Below are 20,502 nucleotides of genomic sequence, written 5' to 3'. Positions count from 1 at the left end.
GATTATTCTGGTAAGATTTTGGACATGCTGATAACTAATTCTTTGCTTTGATGTGTGTTTTATCTTTGCCTATAACAAGATTTTGAATGATAAAGGGCTGGTTTTCCCTGACCATTTCCTGAGGAGAGGTGTGAGCAATGAAGTCCTTTGGAGGAGTTCCCCTTTGGGCACTGGGAGAGGTTCTGGGGTCTCTCTGGAGGTCTCTCACAGCTCCCCCAGCCTGTGTCTCATCCTTTAACTCTTGCACAGTCTTAGAGTGTTGCTTTACATTGTGAATTAGTGACATTTGGAAAGGAGCAAGAAGGTCTTGTTCATGCCCCAGCAATAAATTTCCAAAGCTGAGGGAATTTCATCCTCAGAACCACAGAGTCCTTAGGGTTGGGAGGGAGCTCTGGAGATCCTCTGTCCCACCCCTTGCCAAGGCAGGGTCACCTGGAGACACAGGGGCACATACAGAGGGGTTTGGGATGCTTCCAGAGACTCCAACCCCTCCCTGGGCAGCTGTTCCAGTGCTCTGCCCCCTCCATGGAAAGAAGTTCCTCAGGCTGAGGTAGAACTTGTTGTGCCTGGCCAGTTCAAGGCCATCACTTCTTGTCCTGTCACTGGGCGTCTCTGAACAGAGTTTGGCACCATCCCCTTAAGAACTGCTCTTGGGATATTTTTATAGATTGATGAAATCCCCTCTAAACTTCCTCTTCTCCAAACTAATCAGACCCATCTCCCAGTCTCTCCTCATCAGAGAGATGCTCCTTCTCACCTTTGTGATAATCCCACTGCATTCCTGTTTAGTTCCCTCCTGATAGCACAGACACTGGAGAAGGAGATATCCAAGACTTGATATTCATTTGAACATTTTCAGAATCAAATTCGCCAAAATTCTTTGAGCAGAAAGCTTTTCATTGCTGTGAATAAGGTCCAATGGGGCTGTAGCTATACATGTGGACACTTCATCCAGCATTTTAGAAAAACAAGACTCATTTGTAGCTGTCTAGGAAATGCATAAAAACTGCCTATTCACAGTTTTATCCAGGCCTAACAGGCTCATTTCATGTCATCAAATTTATTGTCACACTTCCCGACTTGGACGTGCATCACTTGAAGCATTCCTAGTTTAGACAGGTGATTTATGAGGCCACCTGAGCTCCCTGCGTTTAATTTGATTTAGGGAAATTTCCCAGAACTTACCAGGGGAAACTCAGTTATAAATCCAAACATCATATTTCATAAGGAGATTTTACATTTTCTCCTAACGTGCTAAAAATATTTCCTTGAGGTGTGACTGTGCTGCAGCCTCCACATGCAGCTGCATCGCACCCTGCGAGTTTCAGTGCATTCAGGAACCTTTCTGCACAGCTCTGTTCCACAGGCAGTGGTTCCAAGGCACCCTCAGCACATTCCCTCTGCTCTGCTCTGCTGAGAGCACCTGGAGCTCCATGTCCAGTCCTGCTGTCTCCAGCATAAGGACATGGAATTGTTGGAGCAAGTCCAGAGGAGGCCACGAAGTTGCTGAGGGCTCTGGAGCAGCTCCCCTACGGAGCCAGGCTGGGAGAGCTGGAAATGTTCAGTCTGGAGAAGAGAAGGTTGTGTGGAGACCTCACAGAACCTTCCAGGGTCTGCAGGGGCTCCAGGGAACTGGAGAGGGACAACTCATCAGGAACTGGAGTGACAGGACACAGGGAATGGCTTCAAACTGACAGACAACAGGTTTAGATAACATATTAGGAAGGAATTGTTCCCTGAGAGGGTGGGCAGGCCCTGGCACAGGGTGCCCAGAGAAGCTGTGGCTGCCCCTGGATCCCTGGAAGTGCCCAAGGCCAGGCTGGATGGGGCTTGGAGCAGCCTGGGCTACTGGAAGGTGTCCCTGCCCATGGCAGGGGTGGCACTGGATGATCCTTCCAACTCAAACCATTGTGGGATTCCAAACCATTCTGGGATTTCACGATTCTATGCAGTGGCTAATTGTGGGCCTTAATCACGTCTTTTTTAAAAATTTTTTTAATAACTGCTTTTTTTTATATCTATGACAGGTGGTATTTCTCTTTTTTTTTTCCATTTTTTGTGCTTTTTTGCGCTTTTTTGCTCTTTGTGTCTTACATAAATTGTAGTTTCTTCTATAGAAAATGGGCCTAGGCTCAATAGAATTGCCAATAAAGGCCTTAGTAGTTCTGGGTTGATTATTCACATTGCCCATCATTACACATTTAATCTAGGCTAGGAACCTTGGACCTTTGGATTGCTGATGGACTAATGGACTAAGGAGATGTCCAAATTGAATGAGATGTCCAAATTACCCTTCAGACCTTTATTGCAAATAGAAGAGGCTCCTATCTGAAAGGCTTCGTTACAGATGCTGTAGGTTTTACCAGCTGGATGCCTCCATGTGGGAAGGGATGGATTCAGCCACCAGAAATGTGTGTCACCCTCAGCAGTGTGACAAAGGCCTTGCTTACAGAGCAACTTCACCTGCTCAAGAATTGCCTGCTCCCCGAGTGCTCAGGTGGAAATGACATCTATTAACCTGAAGGTCAAATATCTGCACTTGCAGGGGGATTACTGCCCAGAGTGTCCCAGTTCTTTAGAGAATAGCTTTTCCCAACTCTATCAATGACATTAAAAGTTGTCTCTTAAGGAAAAAGTTGCCAGGCAGTTGAATGACTGTGTGTGCATGGAATCCAGCTACTTTAGTAAATATTCCCACCAAAAAATTCACATATATCTGGGTTGAAGTGGAGGAACATAGTCATTCCAATTTATTTTAAGAGAAAATGACAGAATATTGCCTTTCCAATGAAGGGAAAAAATTGTCATCAATGTATTCCATTCTACCAAAGGCATATTAGAAATAGCACCAATGTTTTCAATTTCACTCAGTTCACGTGTGCATTTTGCTCTCTGAGTCTGTTAAAGTTGAGAAATAATGTATGAAAATAAATGCTTGGTACTTTTACATGACTAAATTCCGATTGACTAGAGGCTTTAATGTTTGGAGTCCAGATAAAATTCATAGCAAAGAATTTCCATTTTCTATTTTGTGTTGACAAGTCAGCATTTTTAAAGTGCTTAGCAGCACAGTCCTCATTTTAACTTTATGTATCTAAATATTGAAAAGGCAGCTGTGATGCTCTCTGATGTCCTGCTGTTAAACAAGAACTTTCACATCTCAAGCTGTCAAACTAGTCACTTCAGAAATACAGATTCTGGGAGGGAAATCTTAAGCACTGGACAGCAAGAGAGGAATTAAATTCATAGAAGAACAGTGGTACAAAACCAGTTTAAAAAAAATAAAATCAAAAAATTCATAGAGCTGATTCATGGTAGAATTAGTGTCTAATCTTGTAGAAAATGTCTACATTATTTTGGGATGGGGGGGTTTGGTTTGGTTTGGTTTGGTTTGGTTTGGTTGATGCTGAGGAAGGACTTAGCTGAAAAATTTATAATGATATGTAAGACACAGGGTTATTTAAAATTATTTGGACATCTTACACAACCATAAAGTTCTCTCATGTTGTGATGCCTTAATTTTGTAGACAGAGGAGTTATGCCTTAATACACACCTGGTAAACTGAATAACTGAGGGGGACATGAGAGGCCCCAGTGAAAAGGGCACATGAAAGAAGCTCTACACATTTATACAATGAACTATCTTTTGTCATTCCCCTATTCCTATTTAATGCTTAAATTTTCTTCCCTGCTGAGAGTGAGGGAAAGACGCACGATGAAAGTTTGTGTGTTCAAAACTAGTGATGGTTGATTTTCTTCTGTCACGGTCAGGCTCAGTGATTGTACATGATCATTGCATTTTGGGTTTTCTGTTATCCCTGTGGTACCTAGATGCTCTTGGAGTGAGTTACACAGCTGTGATGGGATCCCAAAGCTCTTCAAAGACTCTTTGTTCTCCCCTCTCTCCCCACCGAAGAATTGTGGTTTGATATGTACACACCTCACTTTGTTTTACTCCTCCTCTTCTCTCTTCCCTGTCAGCTGAGAATTGGCAAAAAGCCTTTTTCTGAAAAGAGAAAGCTCTTGGATTGTGTTGAAAGGTGGTCACACTCTGGATTAGTTCCTCTTAGGGGAGCATTGTTTTCAGAGCAAAGCTATCTCTGCCTCTCAGGTGGTTTTAAGCTCTTTTCTGTCTGCTGTCTGCCGAGAGCAGATCATAGGCAGGCAAATAATGCCTGGTGCAGGTGTGACCAGAGGGTGGGCAATCCTGAAGCACCTACTGTTACTAACATTGGCATTTCTTGTGTTTCCCTTTCATACCTACACATTGAATGTTCCCTAAAACAGAGGAATATGTGAGTATATTCACAAGATACGCTGGTATTTTTAGATGCACGTCACCATCCAAGGAGTAATCTGCAGGGAAGGAAAATTTCACTGTTTCTGGGAGGCAAAACTGTTTCTTTGGTCATAATTCACACCTTACTTTTGTTGGCTTGGCAAGGAAAGAAGGAACTTAAAACCCTGCTCTCTCACGTGCACTCATTCCCAAAGCAGTGTATCTCTGGTGTGGCCACGCTGCCAAATTTGTGAAAATTAATGTCAGAATCCATACACTTCTCCACCCTGTGGGTAAACTGACATTTTATCCCCTGTGACCCAGGGCTGTGGGTTGCTCCATCGGTGGTCTGTGTATGCAGAAAGTGCTGGGTATGTGCTTCTTCTGGAGTAGATTTCATGCTTAGAGAATGAAACTGAGTGAAGAGACCCCAGATTCAGTCCTGCCATCCCACAAACTGCCCTGCTGGGCCCCCATGAATCCTGCACATCAGCATTAACTCTGCACTTGCTCTGGTGTCCAGATCTCCCAGTGTGACTCTCATTAAAAAGTAGCCACGACATTCCTTGTTTCCATACCTCATCCACACCCAGGGAGACTTTGGCCTCTGTTTTTAGCTCTAACCAGTCATACAGGCTCTCTTGCTTGTTTAAAAGCCTACTCAAATGAGACCTTGGTTCCTTTCCTCTCTCTGCTTTTCCCTGGCTTCCCCCTGCACTCCAACTGCCTTGGCAGGAGCCCTGGCTGCAGCATCCAGAGGGTGATCCCATTCCCAAGGGTGGCTGTGCTGGCACAGCAGCTCAGATTCTGTCCCCTCCCTGCCAAAGAAACGATGGCTGCTGCATTGTAAAACACTGATCCTTCCCCATATCCCATTTTCCTGCTTTCTGCCAGCACTGCAGAGAGGAGGGTGTGGATCACTTTTCTTCCCCATGACATGTTTTTGCCCCTGGAAAGCGTGCTGCATTTTCACAGAAAAGCCCTTCAGGCAATTGTAGTCCCCTCCTGCACTCTCCATCCTCCTTCCTGCACAAGCTGCTTACTCAGCCTGGGAAAACTGACTTTTTTTGGCTTTTGTCTCTTTGCTGACTTGAGGTGTCTGCCAAATAAGCACTTTCACAAGAAATGCAGTCAGCATATGCGTATCTTAGGAAACAAAGGCTCTCCCCCAAATTTTGGGAAGAAAGTCCCTGAAATGTGACTACACCTCTCTCTGTCTTCAGCCACTAGAATATGAATGCATTTTCTTCCTGACTATATTTTTCCCAGCAAGCAATGAGAGAAATGAGAGCTCATTCATGTTCACTATGTTTGAATATGATTCAATTCAGCCTCTATTCTGAATTTTGTCACCCAGAGACTTAGATCAGTCTGGAAAACCTAATTCTGGTTCCCAAATAGTGATAAGGGGGCCCATCCTTACTGCAGTCTCTTCCCACAATAGAATTTATAGACATTAACTTGGTTCTCACACTTCAGACATGATCTGAATTGGATTTGCTTGGAAAATAGCATTAGAAGAGTTCTTTATCAGAGAGGCCTTCACTTAAGCAAGATGGTGACTGTGTTCTAATTAACAACTACCTGGTTATTGTACCTGTAGTCACTGGAATTTATTCTGAATATTGTCCTAAGATGTCATTGTGCCATTCCATGGATACAGTGCACAGGCAGTGATAGGACAAGGGCAAGTGGCTTTAAAGAGAAGAACTGTACTTTTAGATTAGATATTGGGAAGGAACTGTTCCCTGTGAGGGTGGGCAGGCCCTGGCACAGGGTGCCCAGAGAAGCTGTGGCTGCCCCTGGATCCCTGGAATGTCCAAGGCCAGGCTGGATGGCGCTTGGAGCCACCTGGGCTAGTGGAAGGTGTCCATGCCATGGCAGGAGTGGCACTGGATGGGCTTTAAGGTCCCTCCCAGTCCAAACAAGTCTGGATTTCCGTGTTTCTGTGATTCTCTATTACAATCCTTTCTGTGCTTTGTTTTTGTTTTTTTTGTTTTTCCAGTTTATGATGGCAGGAAATAACAGTATTGGTGAATGCCAGCAGAAAGCACCAGGATCTGATCACTCCAAATATTTGCAGTGCCCCGATGGAAATGAGTGCACATGGATGTAGCCACAGTTCTTTCTTCTCCACCCTTAGGTTTATATCTTATTAGAAAACTTTCTTATGGATCAAGCTGTTTGCTGATTTGACTCATCTTTTTCTAAAAAACATCCTAAAGTTCTTTTTTGAGAACACAGAAAGTTTTCAATTGGAAAAAATGTCAAAAGAGAAATATTATTGTCTCCTGTTTGAGAACCAGATAAAACTGTGTTGTTTTTTTTCCTCACTATATACTTGTGGGGGGTTTTTCCCTATCATATTTATCTTTATAGAATCCATTTCTGGTAAAATAGAAACTCTCCTTATTCCATGAGCCTACAGGTTCCAAAATCCAAAATTAGTCCAGGAGTAGTGGGCTAGGAAATCTGGCACAAAGTTGGTGAGTAATGACAGGAGGTTTCCACTACTCCAGTCCAACACAATGAATGTGTTGTGTAATAATTAAATGATGTCCCACTTTTGGGGCTTCTTCTGATCTGTATCTTCTATTACAGATACAGTTGTGCACAGTGAAGAACTTTAAATCTTGGCAGAGAAAGATATGTAAAAAAAAAAAAAAAACAAAAAAAAAAAAAAAAAACCTCAGCCAAGAAGAAAACCAGAGTCAGAGGGGGAAAATCTTAAGAAGGAGGATGAATGGTGGGGGAGGAAATGCCTCAGATCATTTACTGTGGCAATTGGTATTTTTTCTTAGTGAAGGTAGTGAAGGGAAGCAAATACTTCATCACTGCCCCACACTTCATAACTTTTACTTCCTGTAAGCAGAAGAGGACATTTATTTTTGCTTTTTGTTAATTTTACAATATCAGAGTCTTTTACTTTGAAAAGACTGCACAAGGTACTGAGTAGTAAAATCTAACTATCTAATTTTGCAAGTTATAATAGTTGCCAAAGACATAACAAAAGAGCAAAAGAAAGATTTGAAGATGAAAACAGGAATACTGAGAATTTTTACTGGGAAGATCTTACTAATGCAAGAGCAAGCCAAAATCTAGACACGTACAAGAGGGGTCGAGTTATATTATTTATCAGCAGAAGAAAGCTGTAAGTTGAAGACAAACAGGAATTCATCCAGAGGTTAATTCCTCCAGCAACAACAACATTAAAAAAAAAACCAAAAAAAAAAAAAAAACCAAAAAAAAACACCAAAAAACAAGCCCAAAAAAAGACCCCAAAAACAGGGGAAAAATTGCTAATTTTAGTTGTGAGTGACTTCTTAGTATAGAAGGTCTGAGGAATTATTCAGATAGTGGTAGTAAAACAGTAAAGCAGATAAATATCACTAAGGAAAATATTTCACTTGGCAGTGGGCTTTGTGAAGAGTTTCTGCCTTTGTATTTTAGCTTGTCTGCTTTCACTTACAAGGTGTTTTCTCCCCTGTGCTGCTGGGGTCTTGCTGGAAGTGAGGAGTGTGTCTTAGATTAGGCTAAATTCAAATGACACTGTAATGCAACAAATTGAAATTAATAAAGTGAATTTCGTTGGAGTCCAGATGAATTAAAATTGTGTTTGAATGAAATGGGGGCTCTTGCTTTCTGTGCTTGCCCGTTCTTTATATAGTTCTTTCCCATTTAAAAAATACAAATTGACTTTTAAATCTGACACAGACTCAGAATTAATGTAAGGAGGTACTACTAAACCATTTTGTATCAATTTCCTTCATTTTACCCTGCATTTACTAATGGGGACTTCTGACAATACAGCCATTTGTTGTGTTCTCTTGCAAGAGATAGCAAAAGCTTCTCATGAGTCCCAGGTTCTGCTGGCTCAGATGTGCTTTTTTTCTGCTGGGGTGTGTCAAATGGCAAAGAACCTGATTCTGATCCACATTCACATTTAATTAATTTCAGTAATTGATAATGCTTAATTAATGACTTGCACTGTCAGCTTTATAAACTGGATTTCTTGTATGTGCAAAAGGGGATTTTTTGAAAAAACTGAAAATTCTTGCACGGAAAAGAATGGAAAAAGCACCCATCTACTAAACAACTGCATTGGCAGGGAAATTTTTAACATTAATTTGAATCTAAGCAGCATGGCTGTACGTGGGTCAGCAGTTCGAAACAGAGAATTCTGAATTTTACAGTGTGTGCATTTGGGAGGAGGCAATGTGTACATATGCTTGATTCCTTTGGTAAATATGCAAAGCAAAGGATCAGGGGGAGACTTTTGAAAGCATTTTGGCCATTTGCAGACAGCCTCTCACCTGTTTCCTGTAGCGCTAATGCAGCCTTGCACTGCTGCGTATCCCACAGCTCCAACCTCCTGCCCACCCTAAAACACTCCCTGGAATCACTCTGATGTCTGGGTGTCACACTGAGCACCCTGGAAAGGACAAGCCACTACAGTGGTCACTTCAGCCTGGCATGTACTCCTAGATCCACATCCTAAAATTAAAATATCTTATGGCTTTGACTTTTTGACCATTTGTCTTAAAATCTGGAGTCAATCTCTTCTCTTTACCTACGCCTCCTGAGTTCAGCACACACAAAAGTGTATCAAAGTTACTACTTTTGTGTAAGAAAAAAGAATCCCACAGCGTTTCTTTGTAATAACTGTTCAGCTACAAAATTTTATTGGTCTCCTTCTATGTTCCCTCTAGAGGATGTAATGCACAAAAGCATTGCCACGGAACATATAAAATTACAAATGAAATTTATTGTAAAAAGTAGAATGTCTTCTAGACTGGTGTCAGTATTTATTTCATTCATAAACCAAAACTGCAGGTATAATATATTCATTGTCAGCAAGTTCATGTGTGTAAATTGCCATCCAACAGTATTGACTGATATAAGACAGATATTGAAAAGACAATTTAAATTTACTCTTCCAAACATAAACTGTTCCACAAAAGCACTGTAAAAACTCCTTCAAAGTTTTGCGTTGTGCTTCACATTTATGGTTAACTACATAATTTGGTTGTGTCATAATCCACTGTGTTTGGCAATTTGGCATTAAAGGCCTGCAAAGCAGATTGGATCCTCACCACTTCACTGGTAGACAGTTTGAGTCTGTGACGGAGCAAGCAAGAGAAGAGGTCCAGACGACGTTGGCCGGGTGGAGAGAGTTTATTTACACGATCCCGAATCTCCAACAGCTGCAAAAGTGCTGAGTCCTGTGAGCCCTGAGTGTAGGGGTAGTCCAGCTGCAAAATCAAGTCTCGAATTGCTTCTGGGTCGAAGTGCATGCTGTAGCCAAACACTTGGATGTTGTTGATTTTCATGTAGCCCAGATTTCTTGAGGGATCAATAAATTCCAGGGGTTCGTAGTAGATGCTCTCGTTGCCATTTGGACCATTTGACTTTATTCGACTCCTCAAATAGATGTGCACAGTTTCAAAAAATGTCTTCCACTTGTTGCCCAGAGTCAGTGTCCAGTTATAGCACTGAAGGGGTAAGTCCAGTTTAGTCCGCTCCCAGTCTGGGAAATTATTTTCATTCACAGGCATAAACCAGCTCTCAGAGTGGCTGCCCCCAAAAGGGTTGATATAAACAGCAAGGACGGGCTCTAAGGTGCTGTTCTTAGTCAGGCAAATTTGCAGAGAGAGGCCCAGTATCATATGGACCAGGCTGGACTTGTACTTGTTGCTCTTAAGAGTCAGGAGCATCCGCTTGCGCCACGAGGGGTCGAACCAGCTGTTGAGGCGCATGTCATTGCTGATGAAAATGGCGTGGACCTCGATCCTCCGGTCCGTCTTCTGCAGCAAATACTTCATCTCCAGGTCCTGCAGGTCCGTCTCGAAGCCGATGTAGTGCTCGGTGGAGTCGGCCACCTCGGGCTTGCAGAGCCCCTGGCTCAGCATGTAGCCGGCGTTGCAGCTCCCGCAGCGCGTGCGGTTGTCGGGGGCACAGCTCAGGCAGGCGGGGCCGTCCCCGAGCGTGCAGGGCAGGAACCCATGGCAGGCCACCTGGTCGTTGGGGCAGGTGCACGTGTGGGTCTCCTCAGAAAAGCTTCCCAGGAGCCCGTTCTCGTTGCAGTAGAGGAAGGACTGGATGCGGTTGAGCCAGTAGTTGGAAGACCTGCAGCGTGAAAATAACATGTTTTTAACAAAGAGAGGCCTGCACACAGCAAATACGACTTTGTTATATTTTATCAGAAAGAGAAAAATAAAGTTGGTTTTAGTGCAGCACAATAGCATCTGCTGTCAGATAGATACAGGTATAAATTACCTCTTAACAATGCAAAATCACAAAAGAAAAGTTTCCTTATAAACCCACAGGCATGACAGGAACATTTAGTTCAGGTATTTGCTTTCTCTGTGTCTCTGTCAAGGCAGCCTGACAAAGAGCCATTTTCTGTAACTGTCTTCAGATTAACATCTTGAAATCCTACTCAGTTGAGATTATTTTTGTGTGTGCTATTTGACCCAAGTGTTTAGTGTGTATCTAAGTGTCTATAATTCTACTGTCCCTCTGTTATATTATGAAGATTTATTTTATTTTTACTAGCTGGAGCTGCACTGATTTACAGACAGTGAGACAAAATTCTTTCCTAGGATAGCAATAGGTCCCTACCCCCCACCCAAAGAGATTCTTTAGATGACTTCCCGCACTGCAGAATCTCTACAGGAAGCCATGCATGAGTGCATGAGCATGTTGTGTTTACTTTTCATCTTTGGGGACAAAATTAAAAGATCACTTTAATGTTCTTCTTGTCATCTCATTTTGGTTTCACTAGGAGGAACCGTTAACATCCTGCATCACACTGGGAAAACATACTGAAACCAACAGCTTAGGCTGATGAGGCACATCCACTAGAAGAAAGACAATGGGAAGAGCAGAGCTACATGGAAATGGTCAGAAAAATTATCTTTGCATTTTTCAACTCCTGTTATTCTCAGCAATGCACAGTTTAAAGAACTTGTTCTGTCTGCTGCAATCAGATCTGTTGTTGACACGTGAATGATGATGGTTGTACTGTTTCTTCCCCTTTCATTACATTGTTTTGGAAAGAAAATGCAAGACCCTCATTTACTCCTGATTGACTTTTAAGTCACATCTGAATTTGTCTCAAGGAGAAATTCATGGCATCTCAAATTCTGATATTTTAGAAACATGAAAATAAAGTTCAGTAAAAAAATACTCTGGTGACTTTTTAAATCTTTCTAATTTTTCCCTTTTGTCAGGCAGGATTGGTTGTTCAGGGTTGGGGGTTTACATGCCTATAGCTCTAGATATTTTCTAGAAGCACAAGTAAATATAATAACATGCACAATATGAACATATCTCGTCATTATTCTTCTTGGTGCTTAGTTGAAAGTCAGTATTAAGCAAAAATATTCTGGGTGAGCTTATTCCTTTGTTTCCTGGTTACAAATCACAATGTCCATTCTGCAGGCAAGGTCAATGTCACAAAATAAAAGTTACCCCAAAACTGAGAAGACCTTCAAGCTGTCCCGGGTGGAATGGGAGGCTCCTGTGTGTTTTGTCTGGGTTGTTTTGACAGCAGCCTGCACATCTGGAGCTGTCCCAGCCAGACCAGGTGTGTGTGACCCTGGTGCCCATTTTGGGCTGAACTCTCCTGTTCACTGCTATAACCCCTTGGGCACCAAATCAACTAAAACAGAGCAGATTCTTCCCAAAGGAGGGAAACCAACCTTCCAAAAGCCTCTCTTTGCAGCTTCTCCCTAATCCTTTGTGCTTCTCTGTGCTAATTTAAGAATTGATGTGGAGTCCCAAAAGCTGCTGGAGGTAAGATATAAAAGTCTGGTTTGTTTAACTCTTTGGTTAATGCCCTTTGACTCACAGTAGCCTTCATAAAGTTGCAACCTTGTGATTTGTGACACTGGACAGAAAACTGGGCAGATTTCAAGGCTGTATTATTTGCATTTTAATATCCAAGTTTTCTGCTGGTGTTGTTACTACTATGTGCAATTACATGACTACTGGGTTTGTAACTGTGACTTTTAACATCCTCCTCCACTTCTGTGGGGAACAGAAGTCCATGGCTTTGAAAAGTTTTATTATATATTATGAATACATTTCCAGATCACATTTACAGAAAACCTCTTCTTACACAGACCAGGAACTGTTAGGGAATACAAGCAGCAATTTAAAAAGCTGCATGAAATTACAAGCTGCAAAATTAAGTAAGCTTCTTTCTATAACTTAGTTATGTTTTTTTTGTAACTTAATATTATCTAGCTTCTTTAAACTGCTATGTCTTTGATGATTAGCAGTTGCAAAGAGGTCAATAACTTTAGAGGGAAGGAGGTTATCCCCTTATTCCAATGAAGTTCAAAACAATAACATTCTAATATTATTGCTTTACTTTTGTTTCTTTTTACATGATTTTAAACAGAGGGATTTCAAGAAGAATCTGCTTATACTTTTCTTTGATTATTTAACAGATATAGTCTATTTAAAAAAATTAAAACTACTTCCTTATTTAACTGCTTGTTTTAAAATTAGTCATTAAGGAATACTGTTACTCTTTGTAAATTTATTGCTTTCAGTGGAGCAAATTAAGTAAATTATGTGAAAGTACATAAAATGTGGGTGATACCTACTTTATGTAAGCCACTCGTCCTCTTTTGGGTAAATTCACAGTGGCATGCCATTACAAAATCCTTCTTTTTCTCCTAGAGATTCAAGATCAGATATGTTCTGGACCCTGCAGCCAAGGGAAAGGTTTGATTGGAAGCAGATGTGTCCTGCAGGCTGAACAGCTGGTGCAGCTGAGGCTGCCACAGCCCCTCTAGACCAGTGGCAGCTGGGGACAGAGGGGGATTCAGAGAAGGTAAGAGGTGACAGCTCAGGTGCCAGACTTTCTAACCCTGTGACAAGGGCTTCAAGCATTCCTAGCTTGGGGCTGGAGCTCTAATGGGGGCTGGGAAATAAAGCATCCAGGGAGAGAGGCTTTCTAGTGTGGTTTGGAATTGCATAATCCAGTTGGAACTGGATGATCTTCAAGGTCCTTTCCAACCCAAACGTTCTGTGATTGTGTGATTCATTCTGTGCAGAAAGTGGTGCACCTAGGGACCCTTCTCTGTGCCTGGACATGGATGTGTGTGGGAAACAGGCACATTTGGACACACTTCCAGTACTGTGACCTCCTCAATATCACAGAGGTGTGGTGGATGGACAGAGACTCCTTGGAGAAATCAGGTAGAAGGGGATCAGTTGCACTCCCCACAGAAGGAAGACTACAGAACTAAAACTTCACTATTGAGCAAGCAATGCACTGATCGGGTTCTTCAGAGCAGGGGTGAGAGGAGAGGACAGTGAGAGGGGCACTGTCAGAATCTTTACACACCATAAGATAAAAGGAAATGGATGAAGCCTCCCTGAATTCACAGAATTCACAGAATAACTAGGTTGGAAGAGACCTTCAAGATCATCAAGTCCAACCCAGCCCCAACACCTCAACTAATCCATGGCACCCAGTGCCACATCCAGACTGTTTTTAAACACATCCAGAGATGGTGACTCCACCACCTGCCCGGGCAGACCATTCCAGAACTTTATCACTCAGCACCAACTGGAGAAAGCAACATGACCACAGGTGCTCTGAGCGAGGCTTGGAAGAGCTCTTCAATTACTCTTTTAACAATAAAATATTATTATTTGATTTGGGAAATTACACGTGCCAGCCTGATGAGTCAGTTTTCCAAACACTGGGGGTAGAACCAGCTTCCAAACATAGTGAAACCAGCAAGAATAGTCCTAGCCACTCCAGTGAGCTTAAAATAAAAATGGAATGCTGGAAATACCTGTGTCTTTCTCATCCTGCATAATTATGTGATAATTTATAATCAAAAGCTATTTCTAGTGATTCAAACACTTGAAATCACAGCTTTACTGTAGAAGTAAAGTAATTTTTAGTTTAATTAAATACGATATTTGGTAAGTACAGAATACTTGTCAAATTATATAACAAATTACATCTTCCTAGAAATTGTTTGGAATTTCTTTTAACTTCCTTTGTTTATTAATATCAAGGTATTGAAATAAATGTTTTAAAACCAGCCCAAAAGTACAAAAGAAGTGCTAAATCTGGACAGAATTTCTATGAAAACATGAATATTGATTGTCCTGTTAGTAGAAAATCTGTTGTCTCTGTAAGAAGAGAACCACTGCTCTGACTTAAGAACACTGAGCCAAGTAACACTTCCAAATCCCAAACTCCTGCCTAAGTTAAGACCCCAAAACTGGGTCTCCATTATTCTGGGGTTTGAATCTCATCTTTGACTGTAAAGAGCTCCTGCTCACACAAATCACACCTCTCATGGAAGAACAAATCCTCCCTCCTTTTTAATAATAATAAGAATAATTTCTCCCTCCTTATTCTTCCTTGTCTGATCAAATATGTCAGTGCAAAAATACCTAGAGGTGCATGACAATATTCCACAAATTTTCTCAATTCTTAAAATTTACTTGGAAGCAGATTGTTAACTAATTCTGCTTCAATGAAAACTTCAGCTCCAACTTCTACTCATTTCCTACTCTGCTACAAGCTCAGACTACTGTTGTAGGATGAAGAGACTCCTGTGGTTAAATCTGCTGCCCCATAAACTGCACCAGCTCTCAGCAGGAATGCTTGCAGGGGAAAGAAAGCCTGCCAGATAATCTCACTTTTACACAAGCATGGTAAAAAATATGATAATCCTAGGGAAGTTAATGCAGCAATTAACACCAGCCAAGATTCTGATGAGAATCTTAATGACAGACATAAATCATAATCTGAAGTGTGTTTAAAATAATTTGCAAATCTTTTTCTCAATGTGAAAAAAAACTATACTTAAAAATAGGATTATTTTTACTAGAGCAGTTGCAAGCTTAATCCAAACCACGTGCCTATTCCTGTTCAGTACACTGTAACATTAAATGTAAGAACAAAGCACTATGGTCACCCAATAGAATAGCTGGAGCAAGTATTTAATCATGATATGACACTTTTACCTCCTTCTCTGCCTCACTAAGTGCTTAACATCTGTTGTACATCAGATGGCTCAGTAGCAGATGATGAGTACTCAGTGAGGCAGATGCTAAGTAAAAAAATGAAGACAATTTAACAAGAAGAGGAGAGGCAGTAAAATACCCATTACCTACTTTCCCCTTCTTTGGAGGCCAAGTCCAGTATAAATCTGTGAGACAGCAACATCAGCACCAAATGTACTTTCAGACATCTCTACAACGTCCTACTCTGGATCAGATGGATTTACATCTTGGGAAGGACAAATCAGACTCCAAGTACCTGGTTTCTGTGCTGTGATTCAAAACAACAGTAATGGCTGCTTAATTTGATAATGGTTTTTTATGAGAATGTTGTTTTCTTCTAGGAATCAGGGTAAAACTGCCAACTGCACAGCAGCCAGAAGAGCAATGAGTGATCACAGAATCACAGAACCACAGAATGATTTGGGTTGGGAGAGAGCTTAAAGCCCAGTCCCATCCCCTGCCATGGGCAGGGACACCTTCCACTAGCCCAGGTTGCTCCAAGCCCCATCCAGCCTGGCCTTGGACACTGCCAGGGATGCAGGGGCAGCCACAGCTTCTCTGGGCACCCTGTGCCAGGGCCTGCCCACCCTCACAGGGAACAATTCCTTCTTAATATTTAATCTAGCCTGTCCTCTGGCAGTGGGAAGCCATCCCCCCTTGTCCTGTCACTCCCTCCCTTGTAAACAGTCTCCCTCTTTCTCTCCTGTGGGCTCCCTTTACGTACAGTGAGGAAACCCCAAAGCTTCTCCTCTCCAGGTGAACAATCCCAGCTCTCCCAGCCTTTCCTCCCAGCAGAGCTGCTCCATCCCTCTGACCATCCTGGTGCCTCCCTGGACTCTCTCCAGCAGCCCCAGCTCCTTCCTGTGCTGGGGCAGCTCTGCAGGTGGGCTCTCAGCTGAGCACAGGGGCACAGGGGCAGAATCCCCCTCCCCTGCTGCCCACGCTGGGGGCTCAGCCCAGGGCAGGGGGGTTCAGGGCTGGGGCAGGTCCAGCTCTCACCCCCAGCACCCCCAAGTCCTTCTCCCAGGGCTGCTCCATCTGCTCCTCCCCAGCCTGGATTGACCCCAGGGGTTGCCCTGACCAGGTCTTGTTAAAAACCTCCTGGGGTTCCCATGGGCCACTTCTGGAGCTTGTCCACGTCCCTCTGGCTGTCACCCTGTCCTTCAGGGGTGTCACTGCACCCTCAGCTTGGTATCACCTGCAAACCTGCTGAAAGTGGCCTCGATCCCTCTGTCATTAGAAGTTTGAATGGTTTTAGTTTATTCAGCCTCACAAAATTACCCACCACTGAGATAAATGTGCCTGAAATCATTTTACTGTGGCTCACATTCCAGGTATGGCAGTGAGACACATGGTGGCTCTGCAAATCCCACTCCCAAAGATGGCAAAGAGGAGCAGTGCAGCTGCTCTGGATTCACATCTAACAATTTCACTGCTGCTCTACCTGAGCCAGGAACATTTAGGCTGATCCAGAGGTCTGGGTGACATGGGCCATGGTGAACACAAAAAGTAGTGTAAAGTAGGGAAGGATTATGATACTTTTCTAAATGTATGCAAAGGAAAGAGAAACCTCTACCTAAGGGATGGCTGTTAGCATACACAGGAAAGATATTAATTAGCTATGCAATTTTAATGGAAATGTTGTCTCCATATGCTGAAATTGCTGCCAGCATTGAAGTGGATGCAGTAACTAAAGAAATCTGTCCCAGCATGATGATATTCTTTGGTGACTGGATGAACCTGGAGCATGATGCTGGATTATGTTGCTGGGGCTGTTCACAATCTAAACTGAATCTGCTTTGAATTATGGAGCCAAGATTCCTTGTTTTCCCTGATAATCCCATTTAAGGAGAGTCTTTCCAGATCCCCTAGCCTTCGTGCCACCATTCTGCAGCTGTTGCCTGGGCACCTCAGGGCTGGTACTAAATCAATAATACATGTTCTTCCTTTTAAATTCCAGATCGTCTTTATATTATGAGAAGTAGAGGAATTAAGCCCCTACATTAAGTGGTTGAAACCTTTTGCATCTCATAGAGCAAACTGCCATGGCTTTCACAATATTTCAAGCTAAACAATATTTTGGCACTAAAACATGTAATATTTCAGAGGATATTTCTAGTTGGTCTGTTATGAATTGATTTACAAAGCTTTGTAGTTTTAACTATGTTGATGTTACCCCCTTATAATTATCATAGTAAAATTTTTATAATATGAAACATTTCTGACACACACACCCCCAAAAGAATAATTATTAAGAAAAAAATATTAAGATAGTATATCCAGAACTCTTTTGACACAGCCCTAATCATAATGACCATTGTGGTATTTTTAATTGGGAATCAAACTGCTTTGTAGCACCAAATATTTATGTAAAGGGAGACAAATCAGAGACAAGCTTTGAAAGCTTTTACTAAATAATGATCCAAAGTGCAGCAGGGACAAAGGAAACATACAGAAAATTAATTAATGGAGTCAACTGTAGAACAAAAGCAATCAGAGCTGTTAGGAAAATTAGGAGTTTCCATGTAAAGGAGTAAGAAACTTGCCACACACATGCACAAAACCCCACCAAAATACTCCAACCAAAAGCCTCCAAACCAGCCAACCAAGGTGTGCTTCTTGGAGCAAATGTCAATGTCTGTGTGTTCTTGTGTTTGTAGTGTTAGATCTGTGAAAAACTGACCTTGGTTCACACATTAGCCACTCATTTTGTGAAATTTTAGGTGGAATTTTCCAGATGTATGGTAACGTATAAATGTAAAAGAAAATGAAGTTATCATAAGGCTTAACTAGATGACACTCAGGTTAATAAACCCCTTTAAGGCATTAGAAAAGTAACAGCCAAATTTACTGCAATGTAATCATCTTCTTTTGTGTGAAGAAAAACTAGGGAAACATCCCAATATTGAACAAACTGAAAGCAAACACTGAAATGCCTTTACTTTTACAGGGAGAGGTGAGATCAGGGTGTGATAATGCTGTGTGCTTTTCTGTACCCAATCCTGGAACAGTTTAGGTTGGGAAGAACTTTTCAGGTAATCCAATCTAATCCTCCCCCATGGGCAGGGACACATTCCACTAGTCCAGGTTGCTCCAAGCCCCATCCAGCCTGGCCTTGGACATTCCAGGGATCCAGGGGCAGCCACAGCTTCTCTGGGCACCCTGTGCCAGGGCCTGCCCACCCTCATCCTAAAAGGAATTTTTCTTTCTGCCCAGTCTAAATCTACCTTCTCTTATTTTAAAACTACTGCCTTTTGTCCCCTCACTACAGGGCTCCTTTAAAGGTCTCTCTGCATATTTCATATTCCATTCATGTCTCACTCTGTATTGATGTTGCCCAGTGTATTTTCCCTGCATTTCTGCCAGCCTTTCCCTCCCAGCTGGATTTATTAGCCCCAGAAGATGCTCACATTAATGTAGAGCAAGGGCAGCTCTTTGCTCTGTGTTCAGCAGACCATAAGGTAGAGGTAAAAAAGAAAGAAGTGAAGGAACACCCTGTCTTGAAAAAAGGAGAAAAATTAAATAGGATTTTGAAATGAAAATTCCTTTCACTGAATAATTTAAGATGGAAGTGTAAATGTAGCTAATTCAGGGGTTTCCTTGAATTTTAATATATATATCTAACATAAACCTAATTTCAGTATTTAATCTCTAGGAGGAAGGGAGCCAGTAGCAGCTACTAAGACCAACTGGATTCCCTTGTCAAGATCTTGAGGCCAAATACACAATAATAGTCTAAGTTGTTTGTGTGAACTGTACTGCAACAATAACAAGATGTACCAGCAGCTCTAGTAGGCAGTAGAAATTCTAGAATTAATAAAAAAGTAGCCTTGACTGAAAGCTCTTTTTATATAATGCAGCAGATCACAAAAATCTATTGAAGATAAGAACAGAATGCTGTGTGTTTTAACAATGTACTTCAGATAGGAGAAAGCAGTGTCCACATTTTTGGAGCATTTTCTTCAAAACAGGAGTAAAATAGAAAGTTCAGAGACTGGAGATAATTTCTGAGCTAAAGCCTTTCAATAAATTGCTGGATAATCAAGAATCAAGCAAAAGGGCAGTTGGTAGGGTTACTGAACCATAACAGACCCACAAAAATCCCACTGCTGCCAACAGCATCCAAAGTTTTAATCATGGTAAGGGGTAAATCTGGATATGAAAAGAGAGTTAGCACTAGAAAAAGCAGCCATCGATTCCAGACTTTCTGGAATTAAACCTCGTTATTTCAAGTAAAATCAGAGCCTCATTAACAGCCAGTAGCAGAGAGTCCATGATTACATCTGTGAAGCTGATACAAGACCATCACATCTTCTCATTTTCCTATTGAGACAGGACCTTTAGTCCCATTTTAGGCATCCTTATTCCCAGGTACAAATACCTGAAACAAAATAAAATATAAAATAAAATAAAATAAAATAAAATAAATAAATGAAAATCTGTTTCTGCAAACTTTTGGCAGCTATAAATGTGGAGCTAGGGAAAATCTGCTTTTAGTCCTGGTTTATTTCTGTGTGACGATGACTATGGACCAGTCACTTGCTCTTTCCTTTGATAATGATTCTTATTTTTTCCCTGCTGCTTCCTATTTGGATTATAGATGTAGTTATCCCTAAAAGCTACTATAATATAAACAGCAACAATCTGTCATTTTCTTCCATTGTGCAGAACCAGAAGGATTACAGCAAAGCAAGAATCTCTCAGACACGAGTAATGGTCTTAATTAAAGAATACAAAATTCAGTTCTGTATTCATACCTCACTTGTCATGTTATTAAACAAAATAAACCAAAATAAGATCGTGAGGCCACTGTGCTTTTTTCTCTAATTTTGTAGTAACTGAAAATAGCTATAATTTTGAGCAAACCCTTAAAATTTTAATACAGGCACAAAAGAAGGCAGATATACAGGCAGAAGAGAGGTTTGGTTTTCTGCCATGGTATGTTTGAATAAATTGCAAAGACACCCTTAAATTTCTGAAGGAAAATTAAAGGCTGTCTAGAGAAGTTGGATCCAGCTGTTTAAAAACAACACGTATTTCACTTCACTTAAAAATGTATAATACTTGTAATAATATGCCACTTGTGTAACAGTCATAAACAGAGAAAGCATTAAAATAAATGGCCAAGTATTGCATGTCATAATATCAATTAGGAGACAGACTTGCAATAATGCTTA

The 20,502-nt window shown here is 41.6% G+C and overlaps 1 protein-coding gene across 3 annotated transcripts in view; it reads right to left on the bottom strand.

The window, feature by feature from the left end:
• Nucleotides 1–8,927: 8,927 nt before the first annotated feature.
• The window catches only part of BRINP3 (BMP/retinoic acid inducible neural specific 3), a 198,537-nt gene continuing 186,962 nt past the window's right edge, over nucleotides 8,928–20,502 (bottom strand). For all 3 annotated transcript variants that reach the window (XM_068199476.1, XM_068199474.1, XM_068199475.1), the window contains one exon: nucleotides 8,928–10,405. In XM_068199476.1, the coding sequence (XP_068055577.1) occupies nucleotides 9,289–10,405 (1,117 nt within the window). In that variant the 3' untranslated portion in view covers nucleotides 8,928–9,288. The remainder of the gene's footprint in view (nucleotides 10,406–20,502) is intronic.

The sequence above is a fragment of the Anomalospiza imberbis genome, chromosome 9 (genome assembly GCF_031753505.1).
Source record: "Anomalospiza imberbis isolate Cuckoo-Finch-1a 21T00152 chromosome 9, ASM3175350v1, whole genome shotgun sequence".
Lineage (NCBI taxonomy): Eukaryota > Metazoa > Chordata > Aves > Passeriformes > Viduidae > Anomalospiza > Anomalospiza imberbis.
The sequence above is the reverse complement of the archived record's forward strand: the minus strand, read 5'-3'. Positions and strand labels throughout refer to the sequence as shown.